At 38.0% G+C, this 23585-nt stretch overlaps 2 protein-coding genes across 8 annotated transcripts in view; both read right to left on the bottom strand.

The window, feature by feature from the left end:
- The window catches only part of wu:fj29h11 (protein NO VEIN), a 67160-nt gene extending 53014 nt beyond the window's left edge, over positions 1 to 14146 (bottom strand). Inside the window, exons 1-14 of one of the 7 annotated variants that reach the window (XM_048171204.1) lie at positions 13517 to 14146; positions 9052 to 9309; positions 7136 to 7378; positions 6538 to 6777; positions 6109 to 6444; positions 5917 to 5955; positions 5410 to 5834; positions 4314 to 4442; positions 4022 to 4219; positions 3764 to 3904; positions 3222 to 3482; positions 1917 to 2100; positions 970 to 1136; positions 762 to 890 (exon numbers count right to left, since the gene is read on the bottom strand). In XM_048171204.1, the coding sequence (XP_048027161.1) occupies positions 762 to 890; positions 970 to 1136; positions 1917 to 2100; positions 3222 to 3482; positions 3764 to 3904; positions 4022 to 4219; positions 4314 to 4442; positions 5410 to 5834; positions 5917 to 5955; positions 6109 to 6444; positions 6538 to 6777; positions 7136 to 7378; positions 9052 to 9309; positions 13517 to 13625 (2859 nt within the window). In that variant the 5' untranslated portion in view covers positions 13626 to 14146. Of the gene's footprint in view, positions 1 to 761; positions 891 to 969; positions 1137 to 1916; positions 2101 to 3221; positions 3483 to 3763; positions 3905 to 4021; positions 4220 to 4313; positions 4443 to 5409; positions 5835 to 5916; positions 6445 to 6537; positions 6778 to 7135; positions 7379 to 8198; positions 8362 to 8390; positions 8566 to 9051; positions 9310 to 13516 lie in introns of those variants that run through there. The other 6 variants (XM_048171203.1, XM_048171202.1, XM_048171207.1 and 3 more) reach the window with 6 other exon arrangements.
- Positions 14147 to 15643: 1497 nt separating this feature from the next.
- LOC125255745 (sulfotransferase 2B1-like) lies at positions 15644 to 22956 on the bottom strand. Its single transcript, XM_048171211.1, has 6 exons — positions 22782 to 22956; positions 19552 to 19763; positions 19342 to 19468; positions 19002 to 19096; positions 16262 to 16442; positions 15644 to 16006 (listed from the first exon to the last, which is right to left on the bottom strand). Exons 1-6 carry the CDS (start codon positions 22918 to 22920, stop codon positions 15897 to 15899), a joined length of 864 nt encoding a protein of 287 aa, XP_048027168.1. The 5' UTR covers positions 22921 to 22956; the 3' UTR covers positions 15644 to 15896.
- Positions 22957 to 23585: the final 629 nt, after the last annotated feature.

Here is a 23585-nt window from a genome sequence, read left to right as displayed (position 1 = left end):
TTGATTTCCATTTAATTCATAGTAAATTATTGTAGTCTTTCCCACAGGAAGAAAAGACTAAGAACATTATTTGACACATATATTATTCATTTTATAAATTTTACTAGTAAAATCTGTGTCCCATTCACTGAGAGAGACACTATATGACAGCAAGGAGAACATAGGAAAAGGTGAACCATTTAAATGCTGTAATTTTGCACAATTTACAATGCATAATATTAGTATGTAATTAAATGTAATATGCTATGTAATTAAAATTAATTTCAATAAATAAAAAAAACATGGGTAAGAGGAGGATTTTTCGCCCGGCTACAACCGCAAGTATATTTCAAACCTGTGGGAAGCACTGATATGATATTATTATCAGCAAATATTGGATTCAATCTTTTTATCAACTCGTTTTTGGATCTGATGAACCGTAGGCCTCATTGATCTGAGCCAACTTGGTTTTGATTTTTTCAAAAAAAGTCCAAAAAATTATTTTGCAAAATATATATTTTGTATAAAATACAAGAAATGTTCAGTTCAGTACATTTGCTTTAAAAAGAATCCAAAATTTGGTATTCCAAAGCATTCATGAACCACCGAAGTTCAGATCTTCTCAAAAAGGTTAACAGGTTAAAGATAAGCACACTTGTTTGTTCATCTGATCCTGTAAGTAAGAGGCCGTCACGACAATTATTAATCAGTTGTGATCTGTTGCACCGTGCAAAGATCTTCTGACACGTAACATGCACAGACAAGCTGGCAACAAAACTCACTCTGCTGACATCTCCCTCCCCGCACTGTTTGATGAATTCAAACACGTCTTGTCTGCTAGGTCTGAAGCCGTTCGCGCCGGGATCCTGGTTGTCGATGGAGACGGCGCCCCCTGCTGCCTCCTGCAGGACCTGCGGGAAGAGCAAGACAGACATGCCATGAGAAACCTGATAAATCTTTATAAAAATGAGGTGAAGCAGAAACACACACCTTTTTGTTTTTGACAATGAAATCCAGATAAGTTCCTTGCTGCAGCTGACTGAAGTCTTTGAAGTTGAAGTGCTCTGCAATCCTCTTTTCCAGCACGCGAAGCTGGGCAAGAGTAGGCGTGCTGTTGAAGTTGGCGACACGCTCCTGAAAATAGCTCTTCACCTCAGCTATGAAAAAAGATCACATCAGAGGTGCAAATTTATACAATGGGCAGTAAAGTATATGGATGGAGTGTAAACAAACACTGATACGGATTATGCACACTTCCAAAGTCATCCTATCCTAGTAAAAGGAGAACCTTGATAATAAGAGAAAAGGTCTGATATACACCAGGAACGATGCAGTAAATCACAAGCGTTTTTTCACAACAAAAAGTAAGCGCGATGTTACTTTCAATGTACTAAAATTTTATAGAATTAATTGGTAACACTTCAAAATAAGGTTCCATTTGTTAACCCTTTAAGACCTGAAGGCTTTTTTAGAGTTTATTTTTTCTGAGAGACACACAAAAGTAAAGACTCATAACTCCAAAACTGTAGCAAGGAGATTTGTATTCAGTTAGCGGCTGTGCTATTTTTGTTGTAAACGCATATTACTCAGACTCATTAGAGGGTGAAAACAACGCAACAGAAGCAGGTTGGAGGCTTGATATGAAAGTTTAAAGTTTCTGGTTTTGTATGCAAAAAGAATTGTTGTGCTATCTATATGGATTCAATTTTTATTGGCTCTTAAAGAGAGACACGCAAATGGGAGCGCCGGCGCTCCATCCGGTCTTAAAGGGTTAAAATGAACTAACAACAAAAAAATTCTTCTAAGGCATTTTGTTAATTTTAGCTAATGCCAATTATTAAAAACAAAAGAACCTGAGAATATCTGGGCCTTAAGCTTGGAGGGTGCTAAAACTAAAAGGGAGAATAAGATAACTAATAAGGTTATAAAGTTGACACCTTCAGTGGGGAGCATCTGTGTTGCTCTCTCCTCTGTTGCTTTCTTTGCCTCTGCTTTTTTCTGAGGTTTTTCTTTAGCTACCAGGTCCTGAGGGGCGTCCAAGGAGCCACAGCAGATAGCAAGCTGGAATAAGGCTCTAGCAAGCCTGTCTCGGTTTACACATGACAGGAAAGTCTGAATCGTCTGAGAACACACACACACACACACAGAAAAAAACAACACACACACAAGCACAATCAGTTGCTTCCAGAACGTGTACAGCCTTTGAAAATGAATAAATTAGAAACATTCATGTTCTCAGTCACATTCAATTCATCAAACCAGAGCAGAAATTGCTTGAATAAGTTCATGGACATGTACAAAGACCTCATAATCTCTTCAAGTGAATGAAGAGGGAAAGGTCAGTCAAAACAGCAACTGCATGAGAACCATAAAGACTCAATGGTTGTGATGCAAGTAGCGAGAGAATAATTTCTGGGTGGGATTAGCAGATGATGAGCATGACATCACATTAATAAAGAGAGCAACTGATCCCTCTCCTACTCTCATCTGCGACCCGTTTACATCCTTAAACAGCTAGAAGGAATTACCACTGCAATTACCAAAATAAAAGAGAGACTATTTAAAGCAAAAGTTCACCCAAAATTCTAATTCTATCATCATCCACACACTTTTTGAAGCTTGAAAGCTTCAGTCCCAGTTAATCGTAATTGCAAAGACCAAGCAAAAAAAAAATCTCTCTTAGTGTTATGAAGTATAAGAATTTGAAACAAAACAAGAAAGAGTAAATGATGACAGAACTTTCATTTTGGGGTGAATTATCCCTTTAAGAATCTCATTAGGAATAATAATCACAAGTGGGCACCGAACCTTATTTCAGAAAGAGAAATACTTTTATACAACCATTGATGGTTTTGTGCTGATGTACAGAATGACAGTTCAATGCCCAAGCTGGCTTATCGAAAACCAGGAAGAAACCGTGCATATGGTCAATTACACCGTCTAAATCGTTCAGACCTTCTTCAGGTCTCCGTCTGAACTCAAATTCGGCCTGAAGTACTACAACACTGTTAGGCATTTTAGAAAAACCTTTAGTAAATATGCACAAAAGTAAGAGGAGATTGCCCTACTAAACAAGTAACTCAGTAAGATGCCACCCATGAAGAACAGCAACTCAGGCGGTTCCACTGCGGTTAGGAGACATTAAACATCCAAACCACAAGAAAAACCAGCCTGTAAACTTTTATAATTATGAGTGAGCTCGTTCTGAAGAGGCTGAGAATTCTCGCCTCTTAGTTGCTCACCTTCGTCATACTTTTACTGAAGATGCCTTCAGCATTGATGAAGACTTCCAGGACTGCATCTGTGGCGGTCATATTTGCATATTTTTTCCTAAGCTCAGAGTTGCCTGTCTGGGAGAAGATCACAGGTCCTTGGGCAGGATCCAGCAGGCTCTTCTTGATCTTAAACATTTTGGCTTCCACCTCCTCCAGAATCTCCCTCTGAATGGCTTCTTTGGCCGTGTCCATGTGGCAAAACTCAGCAGCCGTTGCCTTATTCAACGTCTAAGAACAAAGCATGAGAAAACAATGCAGATAGTAAAGTCTGTTCAATACTGCATAATGCCCCAACAAACGGCAACATTTCAAACATTCTAAAGTTGGCCGCTAGATTGATGGGAATGATGGGAATTTTAGAGCAGTTTCACAGTTCCAGAGTTTTAGAGAATTGTTGAAGGATGCATTTTCAGTGCTTTGTAGACTGAACCCTCAACACCGAATCAGACGTTTCTGAAAGAGGGGTGAACAGACCCCAAATATATGGCAACAACAAGAGAGAATCTTACCGAAATGGGCAACCCAAGACTCTGGATTCTGATGCCGAGTTCATACGGCGACTCACAGCTATACTGGTCTGCAAGGTGCTTCATGAAATCAGCAAGGTCAACTCTTGGTGTCTTGCTTTTTCTCCGGAACATTTTGAGACTCTAAAGCAAGCAGAAAACCATAGTGTACAATGAGTGAGAGCGAGTCACGTCAATGTAGATGTACTCCTTGTAGATGTAGATGCACTCAAGTATGCAGCCAGTGCCAAACTGACTCACCTTAAGAATGTCCACGGTTGCAATCTGATGTACATCATCATCTTTAGTATTTGCATCTATTCTGAACATTCGGTGAATAAGAGGGACCTTGCAGAGAGGGCCCAGATGGAGTTCTTCAAAGCGTTTCTTGTTCTTCAGGTTGGCCAGAGCCTGTCCCAGTTCGTAAAGTGTGCAAACGGAAGACACCGCCTCCACTGACTGATGTAGAAAGAAACACATGACCTAAATGCCACTACAACCAATCAGAGAAGAGTCATCACCTAGACTAGGACTTTTGTTCAAGACCTCATACCTCAATGTACATGTTGATCTCCTTGATAGTGCGCTGAAGGTCCTGCACTGCAGGCAGATGCCGACGATAATCGATATTCATATCCCTCAATGTGGACACTTGTAGAAGTGAACAGACTCTGTTTATTACCTTTGAGAATGAAAAAATAATGATTAAGTCATGGTATTGACATGGGGATGAGCACAAAAGCCGCTTTTCCACCGGAATTACCCAGAACAATTTCTCCCAGGAACTTTGTACCCCCAGACCTGTTGCTGCCCATCATGGTCTAAAGCAGTGTTTCCCAACCCTGTTCCTGGAGGTACACCAACACTGCACATTTTGCATGTCTCTCTACTCAAACACACCTGATTCAAGTCATCAGCTCATTAGTAGAGACTCCAAGACCTGAATTGGGTGTGTCAGACAAAGGAGACATGCAAAATGTGCAGTGTTGGTATGCCTCCAGGAACAGGGTTGGGAAACACTGGTCTAAAGTACCGTGAAGATGAAGTCCGGTAATGTAGGGCTGCGTGCAACTTTCCAGTTCCAGCTGGATTTCGTCCCCCGCATATAAGCTTATTAAACCAATCGAGTCAACCAATCAAAATGCTGCATGAACTCAACCAATCGGCAAGTTCAGCACCCAAGTGAAGGTAGTACTTTGAAAAAGTACTACCTAGTGAGCAGGTACTTTCTGAGGCAGAAATTTTTACCCGGAACCTCATTTAGACCAAAGGTCTCCAAACTCGGTCCTGAAGAGCCGCTGTCCCACAAAGTTTAGCACCAACCCCAATTAAACACACCTAAACCAGCTAATCAAGCTCTCATTAGGCATACAAGAAACTTTCAAGCAGGTGTGTTGGAGCTGGTTGGAGGTAAACTCTGCAGGACAGTACCGAGTTTGGAGACCTCCAATTCAGACCACCCCAAAGTCCCTAGTTCCTGGGCAAAGTTCCTGCGGAGGAAACGCGGCTAAAATAAGTCTGGCCTGCGTTTCCCGAAAGCATAGCGAGTCGATCATGGAGACCATTGCCAACAATGTTGTCTACCATCAACTTAGCTCATGATGCTTTTGGAAACGCAGTCCTGTTTTGTTATTTCCCAAGACACAGACCCTCTCGATGGTGACATGCTCTCCTTCGGCTGCAAGGGCTCTCATGACGTCCTCTACCAAAGAGTTCACATCGTTTGAGCTCATGGCCTTTCTCCGCCTCCCAACATTGCCTTCATCTTCCAGCAAGGCTTCTGCTGCCCTCATGTTCGCACCATGTACCTCCCTGACCTGGCTGTAGTAGGACTCATGGAAGACAAGCCCCCTTCCCTCCTTCAGTTTCTTCTCTTCAGCATTGGGCATCTTGGAACCAAGAACTGGGAAATCACTAGTGGACAGATTACCAGGGGTTGCCATGAGGGGGGCTGTTAAAACTTGAAACTGAAGCAAAGATGATCCTGTCTTGGACCGGACCACTTGGTCATTCACAAGTGGCGTGGGTTTGGATTGAACCTTCTTTGGTTCCTCTTCAATCTTCTGTTGTGGTTCTACAAGAAAGTCAACAATGTGTTTTTTAAAGCCTTAAGGAACACTTTATTTACTTGTGTGTTTAAATGTATACACTCTTACTTTCAAGGCACTTCGCTCCTGCTTGTTTATTATCTACAACTGGAGAAGAGGAGTAGGTTTTTAGTGGCAGTGCTGACCCAAATAAGAGGGAGTAGCCATTCTGCAGTTCACTAATGGAATTGCTTGCAGTTGGGAACTTTTTCACAACCTCATTAACTTTATCTATTAGTTCCTCTTGTTTCATTTCACTACCTCTTTGAACAAAGTCAGCTCCAAAATAAACTTGACGGCTTGCTTTCGGGGTTGGGTTCGCAGGTGTTGAGTTCACTGTTGGTGGGATTGCAGGTGTTGGGGCTGCAGGTGCTCCTCTGTGATTCTTATGGAAGATTGTCTGTTTCTCCACCAATAGCTCATCGCTCAGAGAATCAATGAAGGAGGGGATTGAGCTAAAACCAAGGTCTGAGACTGTGAGGTTGCACCGATACTTCTGACTGAAGAACATAGACAACTTCCTAATAGGAATGCCTCTTGGATTTTCCTTAACCAGCTCCACAACGTCTTTAAAAACCCCATCAATGTGAATGGGTGCTGAGAAAGACATACATATATAAGAACCACATCAGAAACCTTCATTTTATTGTATTTATTTATTTGTTTGAGCCGTGTAAGTTGACAAATTACCTGTAGGCGTTGAAGCTTCAGGCGTGGCACTCCTGTAGAAGATTTGGCCATTTTCTACATACAGCTCTTGGTCGAGAGAGTCAATGAAATCTGCTATTGAGGAGAACCCTAGTTCTTTCTTTCTCAAAGGTTTGCCATATGCCCTATTATAAAACACTGTTATTTTTGAAAGAGGAATGCCTTCCGGGTAGCTTTTTACCAACTCCACAACATCTTTGCATCTCTTTTCAAAGTCTTCACCTGTAAAATGTGAAGGATAATGTAAGATTTGAAGTTGGCCTCCCTGACAGTACTTTACATTACAACAGGCGATTCGGCCATTAAAAATTGGTGCAATGCTACATTAATCTGGTAGTAAATACATAAAGCTCTGGAAAGGGTACAAACAAACACACTGAAAATAGTGTTGACATTTCTCTGTGTAATGCAAACATGAATCCACATCCATGTTAGTGCCTGGATGATATGGATTCATTAAAAACTTCAGTTTTTGTTATAGGTTTAATCTGTTTGAGAAATTATCCTTTGCAAAACAGCAATTTCCTATCTCCAAAGTGGAATTAATTGATCTAGAAGTTGCATATTGTGAAATCAGTACCTGAAAGAACTATATTTTTCTTGTGAAAGACCACACCATCTTCCACCGTAAGATCCTTGCTAAGAGAGTCCACAAAAGTTTCCATTGATGGGAAACCTAGTTCAGCTGGTAAAAGGACTTGTTTATGCCTACGGGCAAAGACTTCTGCTAACTTATCAAGAGCAATTCCTTGAGGGTGTCTTTTCACAGTCTTGATAACTTTATTACAAATTGCATTCTTAGGAGCATCGTCCACATTCATATCTGTAAAAAAAAAAAACAAGTACAAACATTGAGAGTAAAATTAGTTTAGACCAGTGTTTCTCAACCCTGGTCCTGGAGGACCCCCAACACTGCACATTTTGAAAGTCTCCTCTGTCTGACACACTCATTTCAGGTAGTGGAGTTTCTTCTAATGAGCTGATGAGTTGAATCAGGTGTGTTTTATTAGGGAGAAAGACAAAACCTGCAGGTCCTTCAGGACCAGGGTTGAGAAACACTGGTTTAGACAAAGAAATATTCATTTGACGTTTATCTTCATAATATATTTCTAATATCAAGTTCTTCAGAGACAAAGTCAGCGCTGATGAAAACAAATAGTTTTTTGCCTCAAAAGTTTAATCGCTGACATCAAACTTTTCCTTAGGTGATAAAAATCAATTCTTAATACACAATTAATGCCGTATATTAGTCCTCAAATTAATCAGCAATAACAATGAGTTCACAAACCATTTAACAAAATAATTACATTTAAACGTTCCTCAGTTCTAACACAATTTATTCTACTATACCACGTCACAGACTTACTTGTTAATATTAGTTTATGTATTAGCATGTTAGTTGACAGAAATACTGTACAATTATCTTTTCTTTGCTCATTTTAGTTCACAGTGCATTAAGGGTTTGATTTTAAAAATGTATTAGTAAATGATGATTAATAAACGCTGTAGAATTTTTCTTCTAATGTTAACCTAAAGCATTAATATAAACCTAAAATACAGCCAAAAGTAATATGGAAGTAATATAAACAGATTAACACACATTTGAAAATGAAAGTTTAATAAATAAGCATTTTTTTTCTTACCCTGTGTATCTGCTCAATGAAAGACTGTCCAAACTGAATGGCTAATTTACTGTTTGCGGTTTTATACTAGACACTCCCATCATAAATATGCACTGCATCACGAGAAACAAAACTGAAACAAAAGGTTTGAGTCATGCAATTACCTACTCTCATTTCTAGAGAACAAGACAACCGTCTGGATAAAGATCCTACCTGACTGTTTGAACATGCTTGACAAATGCTTAAAATGCTGTACGACTTCAATGCAACCATGTCAACACAACGTGAGCATGTGTTGTGTTTGTGAGGAATGATTAATGACGGCATGAGCTTCACCCTTAGGTTTCGTTTTCCTGCTCTCTCTCTCTCTCTCTCTCTCAGCTGATCTAATGTTCTCTGTTCTGAGAAAGTCACGTGACTCGGCGCTCACAGTCTGTTCGGTTTCCAGCTGAAGCCGGTGATAACATACGCTATTGAATTTCCTGAAACATGATACTTAGCTGGCTTGCCAGTTAAAGGGGCAACGAGGAAAATAAAGGTTGATCACATACTGATGAACTGGTTACAAAGAACACCGTATGCTTAATCTGACTCACTGATCAGAATGCAGGAAATACAAATACATGCCAGTGGTTTTCCAGATTGTTTTAAAATGATTCATTTGTCATTTATGAGATGCTTTAATTCACTGTCAGCAACTTCAACAGCTCATTTAATATCACTATTAACAGTACATCCACTTATTTTAGAGATTACCCTCCCTATCTAGGGTACAAATGTCTTGGTTCATGGATCGAATCAACTTACAACTTTCTGGTCACCAGTGCAGATCACTAGATTCAACCAATTAATGCAATCAATATTCAGTTCATACCTTGATACATGGGAAGCTGCAGCATTCTGTGAATTACGGCTCTGATCATGTTTTTATTGTAAATCCTTTCCACATGCACTCGGTCACCAAGCTGTTCAAAAAGCTCCTGGAGGCCTGACAAACCATAACTGGTTAAGGGTCCAAACCTCTTGCCATAGACTCTCCTGTACATAAAGGTTAACCTGGACACCTCTATTCCCTCTGGAAAGGTCTGTATGAGGCTGACAACCTCCTCTTTCAGCGCTTGCAATGAGAGGCCTGATAAAGCAAGATCTGACTGTCAACGGCGGCAACATTTTGCATTTTGATGAAACAATGAAAAGTTGAGTAGAACTTGGAAAAATATAGAATCATCCTTTACATGACTTTCTAAGGCCTCAGAATCTAATTTAATTGTCTTGATTTTTCTGGGTTTTCCACAATATATTAGGGATGCCAATTTATATAAATTCCCATAATTGATCAGTTTAATTATTAATTAATCGATTAATCATTACCTTAAACTCTAAACATGAAGCAAGGGTAAGTTATCACTTGGTTAACAACACAAAATAGCTGTTGTTTTAAAGAAGCAGAGATGCACCGATGTATCAGCCGCCGATATTTATTGGGCGATCTTTGATCAATTTACAACGAACGCATTAAAAAGGCAGATATAACGAATTAGTTCATTAATTAAAGGGTTAGTTCACCCAAAAATGAAATTTCTGTCATTAATTCCTCACCCTCATGTCGTTCCACTCCCGTAAGACCTTCGTTCATCTTCAGAACACAAATTAAGATATTTTTGATGAAATCCGATGGAGTGAGGCCTGCATTGACAGCAAGATAATTACACTTTCAATGCCCAGAAAGCTACTAAAGACATATTTAAAACAGTCATGTGACTGCCGTGGTTCAACCTTAATATTATAAAGCGACGAAAATACTTTTATTGCGCCAAAAAAATTTAACAAAATAACGACTTTTAAACAAAATCTAGAGATGGGTGATTTAAAAACACTGCTTCATGAAGCTTTACGAATCTTTTGTTTTCGAATCAGTGGTTCAGAGGGCCAAAGTCACGTGATTTCAGTAAACGAGGCTTCATTATGTCATAAGTGTTTAGAAATTTCAATGTTTCACGTGACTTTGGCAGTTTGATATGCGCTGCGAACCACTGATTCGAAACAAAAGATTCGTAAAGCTTCATGAAGCAGTGTTTTGAAATCGCCCATCACTAGATTTTGTTGAAAAGTCGTTATTTAGATTTTTTTGGCGCACAAAAAGTATTCTCGTCTCTTCATAACATTAAGGTTGAACCACTGTAGTCACATGACTGTTTTAACAATGTCTTTAGTAGCTTTAATAACTTTCTTGCTGGCTATGCAGGCCTCAATGAGCCATCAGATTTCATCAAAAATATCTTAATTTGTGTTCTGAAGATGAATGAAGGTCTTACGGGTGTGGAACGACATGAGGGAGAGTAATTAATGACAGAATTTTCATTTTTGGGTGAACTAACCCTTTAAATATGAATCCTGCATGTTCTGCGTGTCTCTGTGTGAATGAACGGCACAGAAGCGAGGTTTCATTTACCTCTCTCACACACACACACACTGAAGCACGCGTGACGCCCGCGATGCTTTTCAGCCTCTGCCGCCTGACTATATGAGGACATGAATGCATGAACTTCATCTCCAGAACAAAGTCCCTTTCAAGCAAAGTTAGTTCACTCGGCGGCCATATATTGCAACACCTCCTAGCAGCTATTTCGGGCATCCAAGACCAAGTCCTATCTATTTGAATGGAGGAATCATGAAATCTCAAAAACTGCTCGGCGAACTCACAATTAAATAACATATTTCAAATCACCAACAAAATCTGACATGAACAGCCCCATAAATGGTGTTTCTTATGCTCAAATAGCGTTAAAAAAGCTTATTTTTCAGGCTAGACGAGCCGATGTGTGAGTCTCAAGCTTCTAACAGCAGCTGCAGTGACGTAATAACTTTATCAATCAGCGATTGGCTCGCTTAGAAAGCGGGACGTATTCCGCCATATTGCGCGTTGAAGTTTCTCCCATTCATAACTAATAGGAGTGAACCATCTTTCTATATCTATAGTTTTTGTCCAGAATCACTTCATGAGCATTTTACCCTTTAATTTGAGAAAATCTATCATCATATCATAAACACACAGAAACTCGAAGGTCTTCACGGCAACCCGTCAAAATAAAAGTTCAGTTTTAACTTGAAGTACGGTAATAGTGACAGAAATATATTACTGTTGTACAGTAGAATTTAGAATTTATCTCAATGTAATAATAATAATATGGATTTAATTTATACGGTGAAGAATGTGCAGTGTTATTTTACATTTGTTTACTTTATTTCTGTACCTGAAAACTGTTAAAGCTGCCTAAAGCACTGCTTATTTCATACGCTCTGTTGTATTTATGTTGGCCTGTTGAATGTTAAATGGATCTAATCAATGTTCATTAGAAATTATTTGATGATACAGCAATAAACTAACTAGTATAACTTAAAGGTGCAATATGTTTTCTGTCTGCAAGAGGCCTATTCAAAACAAAGGCGTAGCTTGATGATGCCAAGTTTGAGCGTGGAATCTTGGGACACTCAACGGACGGTGGAAACAATAGGGATTGGACTCGGGAAGAAATCATGTTCATGGATGTGATTATTAATGTTACTGTAGTATGAAGCAGAGCAGGAGCGAGTGTTGTGGAGCTGAACGAGGGATTGATCAACACACGCCTCACGAGCAGCGGGACTTTTATTATGACACAGTCGCCGGCGCCGCTTCCGCTTTTCCGGTCATGAGTATGAGGTAACGCAGCTCTGTTTATCATATTAGATACATTTGAGAGTGTTGAAAATGATGTTATAACGTTACTCTGTGCGTTCGCTCGGCGGCTGCTGTGAGACACTGTTACACACTGCAGTAAGATAGATCGATTTTACAATATCATATTAAATGCTGGATGATTGTGTTGATAAATGGCATGCAATTAATTTAAAACGTATTGTATGATGGAGAAAATACTGTTACTAAAAATAAAGCTGCATCTGATTATGCTATGTTAGCTACTTCACAAAATAGTGTTTTTCTCTGAGGCATGGTAAAGCATGGTACTCGCAAAAAAATCAAGAAAAGACAAAATGTGTTGAGCTATATAACAACAATTAGTTTTCTGTCTATAAATATCAAAACAGTTGTCTATTAAAACATGTAAATATTAAAGCGTCTTTGGCGTTTCCATGGTTTCTACAAAATAAAGCCGGAAACCGAGGGTAACGCGGGTATGACGCCATTAACAGGCGACTCCTCACACGTCCCGGAGCCTTGGTTAAAATTACAATTTTCTCACGATTTACAAATAGTTGCAAACATTTGGCATATTGTAAGTACTCAAGTGAAGAAAATTTATAACACTGGCCTAGTGGCTTTTGGATATTTTACTTTAAAATTCTTACATATTGCACCTTTTTTTAACTTTGATGATTTAAAACATGATCAAAACACTATTTTAATGACAAAAGTTAATGACAAAAATAAAAGAGCAAGTGACAAATATCGGTATCCAAAACGGCCAAAAATTGTTCGTTAAAACTGGTATCGGCCCCAAATAATCAAGACAAGAGGACATTTTTTAAATGGATGTCAATGGAGGAGAGGCTTCACTACGCTGAATAAACCGCTTTTATGAGGAAACAGCTTATCATTTGATGAATCGACAGCTAATCTTCAACATGTTTGCTCCGAAAAAAATGCAGTTTTATAAGAGCAGTCATGGAAAATTGTGTGACATGATTACATTTACGACAGCACTTCTTGTTCATTGATATGATATCTGCAAACAGCGATTGATTGTTGCACAACTGCAAACTGACGTCAAGGCTGGAATGCAATTGGTTGTCAAGGCACACGTGATCCAAGTTAGCCGTTACGCTTTCTCCAGTGGTAGAGCCACGGATAATAAGACCATCTCTGGTGACATTGACATGCTGCTCGGCCTAAGCAATCAACTTCGGAGATCCGATTGCGTCACGATCAAGACTCTGTTTTCTGACCTCATTTCAAAGTTCATCCAATGGAAATTGGGGCCCTGTTCCAAATGGCACATTTCATATTCGTTTTCGGTCTTGTGGATTTAAAATGGCTGCCGCATACGCGTGTCCGTTAAGTCCACGAGACCGTATTTTAGGTTTCAGAAGGGTGTCCGTGAGTGCACGCACCTCAAAAGTACGCTTTATAATGATGACCTTGCTTAATTGACCATCCATAAGTTTTATCGATTAAACTATCAACAATTAATTGATCGTCAATTAGCATCCCTAATATATTTATATTAGATATGTAATATTCTGATCAGAGTTTATTCTGCCACAAACTAGAGAAAGTGAGAAAAATCTAAATTGTTTATGAAATTAGCTGGACCAAAGAGAAATGAAATGTACAGTACTTTGATCGGCTCCTGACGTCGAGGGCAGCGCTTCATCCGGGGCCCTTGACCTCACCAGGGGCCTGTGATGTCTCTGAGGGCCACTGTTCAGTTCCCGTTTGTTTGGCATTGTCTTCTGATCTTTCTCTTCTCATCTAACACGAGATATACTCCAGGTATAAACCTCCAATTTCAGTTCAATCTTCTAACAGTTTTCCTCAGAAAAACTGCATGACACTAATTGGATCAGTGTTATTAAAATTTTAAATCCTAATCCTGTTTCACTGAATTGAGGATTTTAATTTTGTTTTAGTCAGAAGGCAATGTGCAGCAAATGATTAATATTATGTTACTTAAAACGGCATTTTTTTCAAAAAGGGAAAAAAACACAATGTAAGTCAGGTACAGTACTGTTTGAAAATTATTTTGCGCTAAAATAAACACCTCAAGAAATGTTGCGCCCGTTCTGACTTATAACTGTAATACAAATGATCTCATTACGCATAATAATGGTTAATGACAGTTCTATTGAATTGTATATCTAGTTATTTGAACGCTAAACATGTGAATGACTCCAGATTTATTCCCTCAGAGTCCAACAGTAGCGCGAGATGTTTCTAAGCTTCTTCTTCTTTGGTTCCGTGCCGTTGGGAGTTTCACATCAGACGAGCAGCGCTGCCCCCTAGTGTTGTGGAAGCATGTTTACATTTAAAAGTCACTCAAGATTTTGAAAGCTGATTATACATGACCCATTATGTATTTATTCAGTTTACGGTCATTATGAATAAAAATCCATTCAACTTTATTTATAACTCCAATAGCAATCTTACAATGTTTCCACAAAACGTACACATTACGGTTAATAAACAGAACTGCATGCGTCTCGCGGAAGAACATTGTAACCGGAGCTACTTCTCTCTGTGTATGTCTATGACGAGTCACGCAGGCGCTGTGCCACTCCGCATGGAAACAGTCCGAATATAAACACTTATTATAGGCATACCGTAGTGATTTATACACATTTTGTTAATTTTGAACAACAAAAAGTTAGATAGTGTACCTTTAAATCATATCAAATAATCACAGGTAATACTTTACAATAAGGTTTCATTGGTGAGCCCACAGCCATTACATATTTAAAACATATTTAAAAATTCCATACAAAACCTAAAACTATATATCATTTGAAAGCTTAGAATCTCTAGTTTTCATATTTGGAAAATTACAGAGCAGCAGTAATTTATCAATTTGCAACAAGCATATTTTCATACTCATAAGGCATGAAAAATCATTAAAGATCAGTTGAAACATGTTTGTTTTCATGTCAAGAGTTCAAAAAATAACATCCAATCAATTTTTGAGAAAAAAAAGGTCTGAAAATGTTTTTAATAGAAAAAAAAAAATACATTTATGATTGTGGCGGCGATCTATAACCCACATACATGTTGTTTTTATGTTTATTAGAGACTGAATTCTTATCAATTTCTGCCAAACTTCCCATACTATATAGAATGTCTACTTCATAAATTGTAAGAAAATAATGGAAATATATGGTTCAGATCACTCAAAATATGGAAATAGAGGCACCCTTATATGGTTATTAATGGAGCTTGGCTGTCATCTAGTGAAAAAGTGTGGTACTGCGCCCAAACAAAATCTTACTGAAAGCTCATTTTTTGAGATATCAACCTGAAATTTGGAATACAACTCGTTCAGATTTTTGGATTTGATTTTATTGCAGTTTTAGATTAAAACTGGATGGATTTATATAAAATATTATATTTTTACATTTTCATAAACTTAAACTTCTATAACTTTTTTCTGTTTCACTTACATAAGTTATTTCACTTCTGCAATAATCTTCTGAAGTATCATCTTTACAACAAGACCAGCCTTGTGTCTATATTAAAAGTATTCTTGAATTACAACCATTTAAGTTTGGATAGTGCATTTTCATGTCTATAAAACAAAAGTGGGGGTGAGAGTTAACAGGTTAATGAACTGAACATTTTTACTAACATTAAAGGTTAATAAATGCTGTACAAATGTATTGCTCATTATGTAACTTACTGTAAAGTGTTACAAAATCACATTGAAATAGTGAGTAGGCCTAATTAACATCAAACATTAAAAAAATTGTCACTCTCATTTATGAGGTATACTTTTATTCAAATGAGGAATGTTAATATTCATTTTAATAAGGTAGAATAGACATCAGAGGTACTCAGTACATAACCACTTTTGTGAACTATTGTAAATGTATATGTAAACAAAAACCAATGTATAAGTCATATAGAATAATGTGTGTGGTGGTTTGGATGTAATAATCACACACATCTGTCAAAGTCTTATAGTAGACGAGCACCAAAGGGTTAATCAGGGTTAATTAAAGCTTGTTTTTTCAGTCCCATGGAAATTTGAATTTCACATCTTTCATTTTGTCTTTGTATACAGCATCAAATCGCTTCTCTTGGGCTTCGGTGAACAGATTCTTCCAGTCGCCTGCGATTCCTGATGAATAAAACAAGATTACAGTAACTTTGTGAACATGGAACAGCTGCATATCGAATGATTTTCAAGTGAAACTCTTTGGATAAACACCCAAAATGACTTCAGTTTCTGTGTGTTTCTGACGGAGCTGTCGGATGTTTCACACACTTTTATAACTGTATTTTTGGTGCTTTTGCACACATTTTGAGCATGAAAGGGTGAGTGAATAGTCGTTTTTATTTTTATAAATAATTTTAGGAAGAATTAATGTGTTACCTTTCCTCAGGAATTCTGATTTCTTCTGGTTCATGAATTCCTCTGGAACCAGAGAAAAGTTGGACATTTTGTTTTGCTTCATGTTCTTGAAAACGCAGTGGTCAGCGATCTTCTCCGTCACGTCCGGCTTCAGAGATTTCCCAAGAAACTGGGCGATTTTCTCCACGGATCCTTTCAAATCCTGCCAGAGATCATGAATAAAGACAAGCTTACATTATTTGTGGTATGATACACTCTAAAAACTGCTGGGTTGAAAACAACACAAGATGGGTTGCAAATGAACAAACCCATCGGTTGGGTTGTTTTAACCCAGGGATTGGGATGTTTTAACCCAACGATTGGAATGTTTTAACCCAGCGATTGGGATGTTTTAACCCAACGATTGGGATGTTTTAACCCAACGATTGGGATGTTTTAACCCAGCGATTGGGTTGTTTAAACCCAGATAATGGGTTGTTTAACCCAGCGGTTGGGTTGTTTAACCCAACGATTGGGATGTTTTAACCCAACGATTGGGATGTTTTAACCCAGCGATTGGGATGTTTTAACCCAGCGATTGGGATGTTTTAACCCAACGATTGGGATGTTTTAACCCAGCGATTGGGATGTTTTAACCCAACGATTGGGATGTTTTAACCCAACGATTGGGATGTTTTAACCCAACGATTGGGATGTTTTAACCCAGCGATTGGGATGTTTTAACCCAACGATTGGGATGTTTTAACCCAACGATTGGGATGTTTTAACCCAGCGATTGGGTTGTTTAAACCCAGATAATGGGTTGTTTAACCCAGCGGTTGGGTTGTTTTAACCCAACGATTGGGATGTTTTAACCCAATGATTGGAATGTTTTAACCTAGCGATTGGGATGTTTTAACCCAATGATTGGGATGTTTTAACCCAACGATTGGGATGTTTTAACCCAGCGATTGGGTTGTTTAAACCCAGATAATGGGTTGTTTAACCCAGCGGTTGGGTTGTTTTAACCCAACGATTGTGATGTTTTAACCCAGCGATTGGGATGTTTTAACCCAACGATTGGGATGTTTTAACCCAACGATTGGGTTGTTTTAACCCAACGATTGGGTTGTTTTAACCCAACGATTGGGATGTTTTAACCCAGCGGTTGGGTTGTTTAAACCCAGATAATGGGTTGTTTAACCCAGCGGTTGGGTTGTTTTAACCTAGTGGTTGTTTAACCCAGCGACTGAGTTGTTTTAACCCAGCGACTGGGATGTTTTAACCCAACGATTGGGATGTTTTAACCCAGCGATTGGGATGTTTTAACCCAACGATTGGGATGTTTTAACCCAACGATTGGGATGTTTTAACCCAGCGATTGGGATGTTTTAACCCAGCGATTGGGTTGTTTTAACCCAACGATTGGGATGTTTTAACCCAACGATTGGGATGTTTTAACCCAACGATTGGGATGTTTTAACCCAGCGATTGGGTTGTTTTAACCCAACGATTGGGATGTTTTAACCCAACGATTGGGATGTTTTAACCCAACGATTGGGTTGTTTTAACCCAACGATTGGGATGTTTTAACCCAACGATTGGGATGTTTTAACCCAACGATTGGGTTGTTTTAACCCAACGATTGGGATGTTTTAACCCAGCGGTTGGGTTATTTAAACCCAGATAATGGGTTGTTTAACCCAGCGGTTGGGTTGTTTTAACCTAGTGGTTGTTTAACCCAGCGACGGAGTTGTTTTAACCCAGCGATTTGGTTGTTGTTTCCTCTAGTAATTATGTGTCTGATTTTTAATTTCCAACATATTTTGGGTTTATTTTAAAGCAGACATATAGTCATGTTTAATCAATAGAGTTAAATAAAACTGCCAACATTTTTCATTTTTGGCAAACATTTAACCCAACCGCTGGGTTAAAACAACTCAATTGCTGGGTTTGTCCATTTTCAACCGAACTTGGGTTGTTTTTAACCCAACATTTTTTAGAGTGTAGGATGAAAACAAGCTAAAGGAAATTCATAATGAATATTTTGTAATGCACACCTGTTTACAGACTGTAGAGGAATTATTGCTTATTTATCCTCTTGATTTATAAAATGATGCACTGATACTTGTTTTCTCTCTGTCTTATGTGACATTTAAAACAGCTTGTTCAGTGGAAATTTCAGCTGATGTTGTTGTATTTTATGAAGCACTTCTGAAACTAACAAAGGAAGTGAGGCGAAGGTGCGAACGTGTTTGTCTAGACAGCTTGGAGTTCAATAGAGCATCTGCTAAGTTTTATTCTTCTGATCCATACATGGAACATGTGTTATGATTGGTTTGGGGTAACAAGGAACAATAAGAGCGGTATATAAGGTGTTCTTTTCTGTAGAACTGGATCTGCATCGAACAACCTTCTTGCAAGAATAAAATCAACAAAGACATTTCCTGAGAGTTTGTTTCATTACATTCTCACCACTAAAGGAATACAGAATTTTTCATGCTCAGGTTATATTTGCTGTGTAAAATAGTAAATCTTAATTGAGATTTAATACCTTTAATTAGCATTGTAAAAATAAGGAAAGAAAACCAATTATTTCCTTATATGCGAGTATGCTGTAAAGTTCAAGGATAAAAGGTTGGGAAACACTGAAGTTACGTCTCGCTCTCCTTTGCAAGAGCAGGTTTTACTACAGTATCTGTTATCTCAAGATTACAGGATCAGTGACAGGTTTAATAAAGATAAAGTCATAAATTGAAGCTGCACATTCACTCCTACTTACAGCGATCATCTCCTCATAGAAGATGTACAGTATGGATTCTTTTTCTTCAGCATTAAGCCAACCTTTGACATGATCAAACCAGGAACCAAACATGACTGTGGAGAAAAAAAATCATGCTTAACCCTCGAATCACACAAGAGCTGTAATAATTCCATTACAGAACAAAGAGAAAATGATGCTTTTCACAAACATATGCAAAAAGTTGCATATATTTTACCACTATAACTTGGTAACAACAAAGCAGGAGAATCAATAACGTTGCTTTGTACTTTGGTATTTGAACCTTTGGCTTGTTTGCTCTGTTAAGAACACTGACAAGAGAAGAGAGCTGAAATCCTACTGTTTCCGTCGAGGAACTTCTCCATGAACTCATCTTGAGTGCCTGGGTTCACCAGGTATGAGGCCATCCCATAGTAGTGATATGAGGACGTGAACACGTCTTTCGGGTTTCTCATGACATACAGAACCTGAAGCGCAGTGCAAAGCATAGATCAAACAGTCCACAAGGCATGATTTATTCCATCTCAAAAGTGCATCTGAGCGTTTTTACCCTGGGCTTCATTTTGAAGTAAGACTCGTTCATCATTCGGTGATGAAAGTGAGTAGCGAAGACGCGAGGAGACGGCCTCTGCTCCAAACTGAGCAGTATCGCCCGGTGTTCCTCCAGCCACGGCACTCGGTCCCAGTTCGGCACCGTCAGCACAGGCGTCATATCGCCCTCGCTCACTATCAAGGGCACGATCTCCTGCATCCATGTTGTGCCTGAGCCCATTGAGCAAACCACGGGTCAGTGACATGATTTGATTTTACACAAAAACATAGTGATGCACTCACTGTAACGGTTCTGTTTAATCCCTGTTCTGCTTCGCTTTTGTTCCCTGTCATTGTTAAAGGGTTAGTTCATTCAAATGTCATTAATTACTCACCCTCATGTCGTTCCAAACCTGTAAGACTTTTGTTTATCTTCAGAACACAAATGAAGATCTTTTTGATGAAATCTGAGAGCTTTCTGTCTCTCCATTGACAGTCTACTTTCCGAGCCCCTCTATAGCAGACAGCAAGCCAAATCTGTTTACCACTTACGCTAAGATTATATGGGCACACGAACTCGTGAAACATGTTATAACAAGAATATCTATGGCAAGAGCTCTTTTCAGTCGCTGCTTTCTATCCTTGTGATTATTTTATTTTGTCTCTTTGCATACCGCTGTAATAGTATGAAAAAGGACAACATATAGTACACATTGTGGTCTGTTCCCCTGATATAATTTACAATATATCCCATTAATAATTCACTGAAATGCACAAAGAATGTTTTGTTTTTCTCCTCAAAGCCTCATGTCTCTTTCAAGCTTTGTTTTCACACGTAAATTCAATTTATTATCTGTTAAAATGATGGAAATTACTTTGAAATAGTATTACGCAATGCTGATATTTTTAATTAAGGCAACGTATTTTACATAATACAGATATATATCACTATAGTTATTAGGGCTGGGTAAAAAAAAAAATATTGATTTCTCAATTTTAATCGATTCTCATTTTTACGAACCGATATTGATTCTTAAATCCCAAGAATCGATTAGTCTAGTCTTTTCAGTTGATGAATGAGCAGAATATGTAGCGCCTCACATCCAATAAATCGCAATAATCTTTGTTAATTTTGATATGCAGCAAAGTCTCCGATTTCAAATGACGTCCATCTTATTATGAGATTCAATATGAATGGCGCTGTTTAATGTGGTGTGACAGATCGCTTTAGCGCCTCAGTTAAAGAGAAGCATGTGATCATCCTCTCCTCCGCTTTAATACCAGTTACAGCCAAATAAACATGAACATCTGAAGGTATGTTAAAATATACAGTACAACTTACTGAAATCCGTATCATGTCTCGTGTAATCGCTCAATCAGTGCTTCAACCTCAATAAAACAGCTTCAATGTCACGTGACGTCACATTTACCTCAGAAAAACATATTCAGTGACCATAAACTCATTAGTCAGATAGAAAAGTGAACTCTAGAGAGCAACATCCTGATAAATATAGCTATGCACCGTTACATATTCATTATAATGTTCTTCAATATTTAATGCATGCTTGAATAAATCAGTCATGACAGCTGCGATTTGAATGTTTATATTTTAAAAAATGAATTGGAGTAGAAATATGATTATGTAATTCTAAACTTTATTTATAACAAAAACATCATAAAGTGTAATTTAAGTGTTTGTATATAAATAAGTTAATTTAACCTTTAATATTATTATAGTAGCACCAGCTGACTCTCATGTGTAGTTTACAGCATTAGATGAGAGATTTTTGTCTTCTAGAAAATTTGCCATGTACTGAAACTGAAATAATACACCCAAAATAATCGTAATCGAATCGAAATCGTAATCAAAAGCATGTGAATATAATCAAATTCAATAATGAAAATTGTGTCAATACCTAGCCCTAATAGTTATATTTAACCCGTCCGTTATTGCTGTGGAAAGAATCCCACTTTTTCATTGCATGTTGAAAGTACTTTGTTGATGCTTCTTCTACACTTGTAAATGTCTTTGTAATGGTTGTTGGTTGAAGGGTGAGTAGAATAATGTCATCTCATTGTACCCAGTTAAACAAAGAACGTATTATTGTGTTCATAGAGCGAGCCTTGCACTGACTGTTTACAGCTTAAAGGGTTAGTTCACCCAAAAATGAAAATAATGTCATTGATTACTCTCCCTCATGTCGTTCCACACCCGTAAGACCTTCATTCATCTTCAGAACACAAATTAAGATATTTTTGATGAAATCCGATGGCTCAGTGAGACCTGCATAGCCAGCAATGACATTTCCTCTCTCAAGATCCATTAATGTACTAAAAACATATTTAAATCAGTTCATGCGAGTACAGTGGTTCAACTTTTAAACGAGAATATTTTTGGTACGCCAAAAAAAAAAAAAAATAACGACTTATATAGTGATGGCCGATCATGAAGCTTCGGAGCGTTATGAATCAGCGTGTCGAATCAGCGGTTCGGAGCGCCAAAGTCACGTGATTTCATCAGTTTGACACGCGATCCGAATCATGATTCGACACAAAAGATTCATAACGCTCCGAAGTTTCATGATCGGCCATCATATAAGTCGTTATATTGTTTGTTTTTTGGCGCACCCAAAATATTCTTGTTTGAAAGTTGAACCACTGTACTACTCAAATGGACTGATTTAAATATGTTTTTAGTACATTAATGGATCTTGAGAGAGCAAATGTCATCTATGCTCACTGAGTCATCGGATTTCATCAAAAATATCTTAATTTGTGTTCTGAAGATGAACGAAGGTCTTACGGGTGTGGAACGACATGAGGGTGAGTAATGACAGAAATGTTCATTTTTGGGTGAACTAACCTTTTAACATTTTGAAACAAAGAAAATTAACAAAGAAAATCATATAGGTTTGGAACAACTTGAGCGTGAGTAAATGATGACAGAATTGTAATTTTTAGGTGTACTGTCCCTTTAACACACAATCAAACGCACAGCATTGTTTACGTGCCAAACATTCCATTCCAGAGCAGGTTTTGTTCTGAAGGAAGAGTGTAAAAGTAATAGGAAATCGATTGTTTTTATACTGTTACAGTAGTACTACAATTACAGTTTCCACCAGAGTTACTCAAAAAAAGTGATTACTATGGTAAACTGTTGCAGGGTTAACGAACTAACACACAGCATTACAAGTTTATTACGATCTGCTGAGTTACAGTGAGCAGCATCACAGAATGATCAAAACTCACCAGATTTGGGATAAGTGACGATCAGGATGTCATCCTGGCGGAAAGTGAACTCCTCATAGTATTTCAGGCTTTCAGGAGGGTGTAAATGCGTCGGCACATACACACCTTCATGAACCGAGTACAGTTCTGCCTCCGTCATTCTCTGAAGCTCAAGACAAACAAAACACAAACTCCAACTTACAGCTGATGTAGATCATTCGTGAAATACCGCGAGAACTCGAGTGACTGGACATAACCGGGCTCTTTCGCAAGAGTTTAGCATGCAAAGGAAGCCAATGCATGTCATAATAAAATATTTTATTGTGCAAAGAATTCATGCTCTGGACACTTAATGAAAAGCATCCATTTATTAATCGCAGTGAAGCTCAAAGTGCAAATATGCATACTGTATACATGTCCAAGATTATCTGCCAAAAACAAATGCCAAGTTTGCATGTGTGGTTTGTTGTAATATGGCTCATATACTCTCAGAACATGCAGGATAAACACCTCAGATTCATTCAGAGACTCAAACTGAGCAAAAATATGCAATTTGGTGCAGATGCTTATATTTAAATGCACAAAAAGCAAGATGAAATTCTGATGCATGTAATGCAAATCAATGACATACTGATATAACATTGGTGGACCCAAAATGATCAATATGCATTTTATTCATATTTCATGTTAATCATTTATGGCTTATGATTTATCAATATTACGTTTGATTTCATATATTCATGCACTCCTACTCCATATATTAATCCTCATCATATTTTCAAGTATTTACTCTTTAATGAACTCCTTTATGGTTATTCTTCTTGT

The sequence above is a fragment of the Megalobrama amblycephala genome, linkage group LG20, assembly GCF_018812025.1.
Source record: "Megalobrama amblycephala isolate DHTTF-2021 linkage group LG20, ASM1881202v1, whole genome shotgun sequence".
Lineage (NCBI taxonomy): Eukaryota > Metazoa > Chordata > Actinopteri > Cypriniformes > Xenocyprididae > Megalobrama > Megalobrama amblycephala.
This window is presented reverse-complemented; position numbering and strand designations above follow the sequence as displayed.

Excerpts from the sequence above, each read along its gene's own strand:
- LOC125255745 (XM_048171211.1), bottom strand. The coding sequence starts at position 22,920 with ATGACGGAGGCAGAACTGTACTCGGTTCATGAAGGTGTGTATGTGCCG. Across the intron at positions 19,764-22,781 it reads CGTCACTTATCCCAAATCTG|GCACAACATGGATGCAGGAG; the intron begins GTGAGTTTTGAT and ends CAATGGGCTCAG. Across the intron at positions 19,469-19,551 it reads ACTTCAAAATGAAGCCCAGG|GTTCTGTATGTCATGAGAAA; the intron begins GTAAAAACGCTC and ends ACTGCGCTTCAG.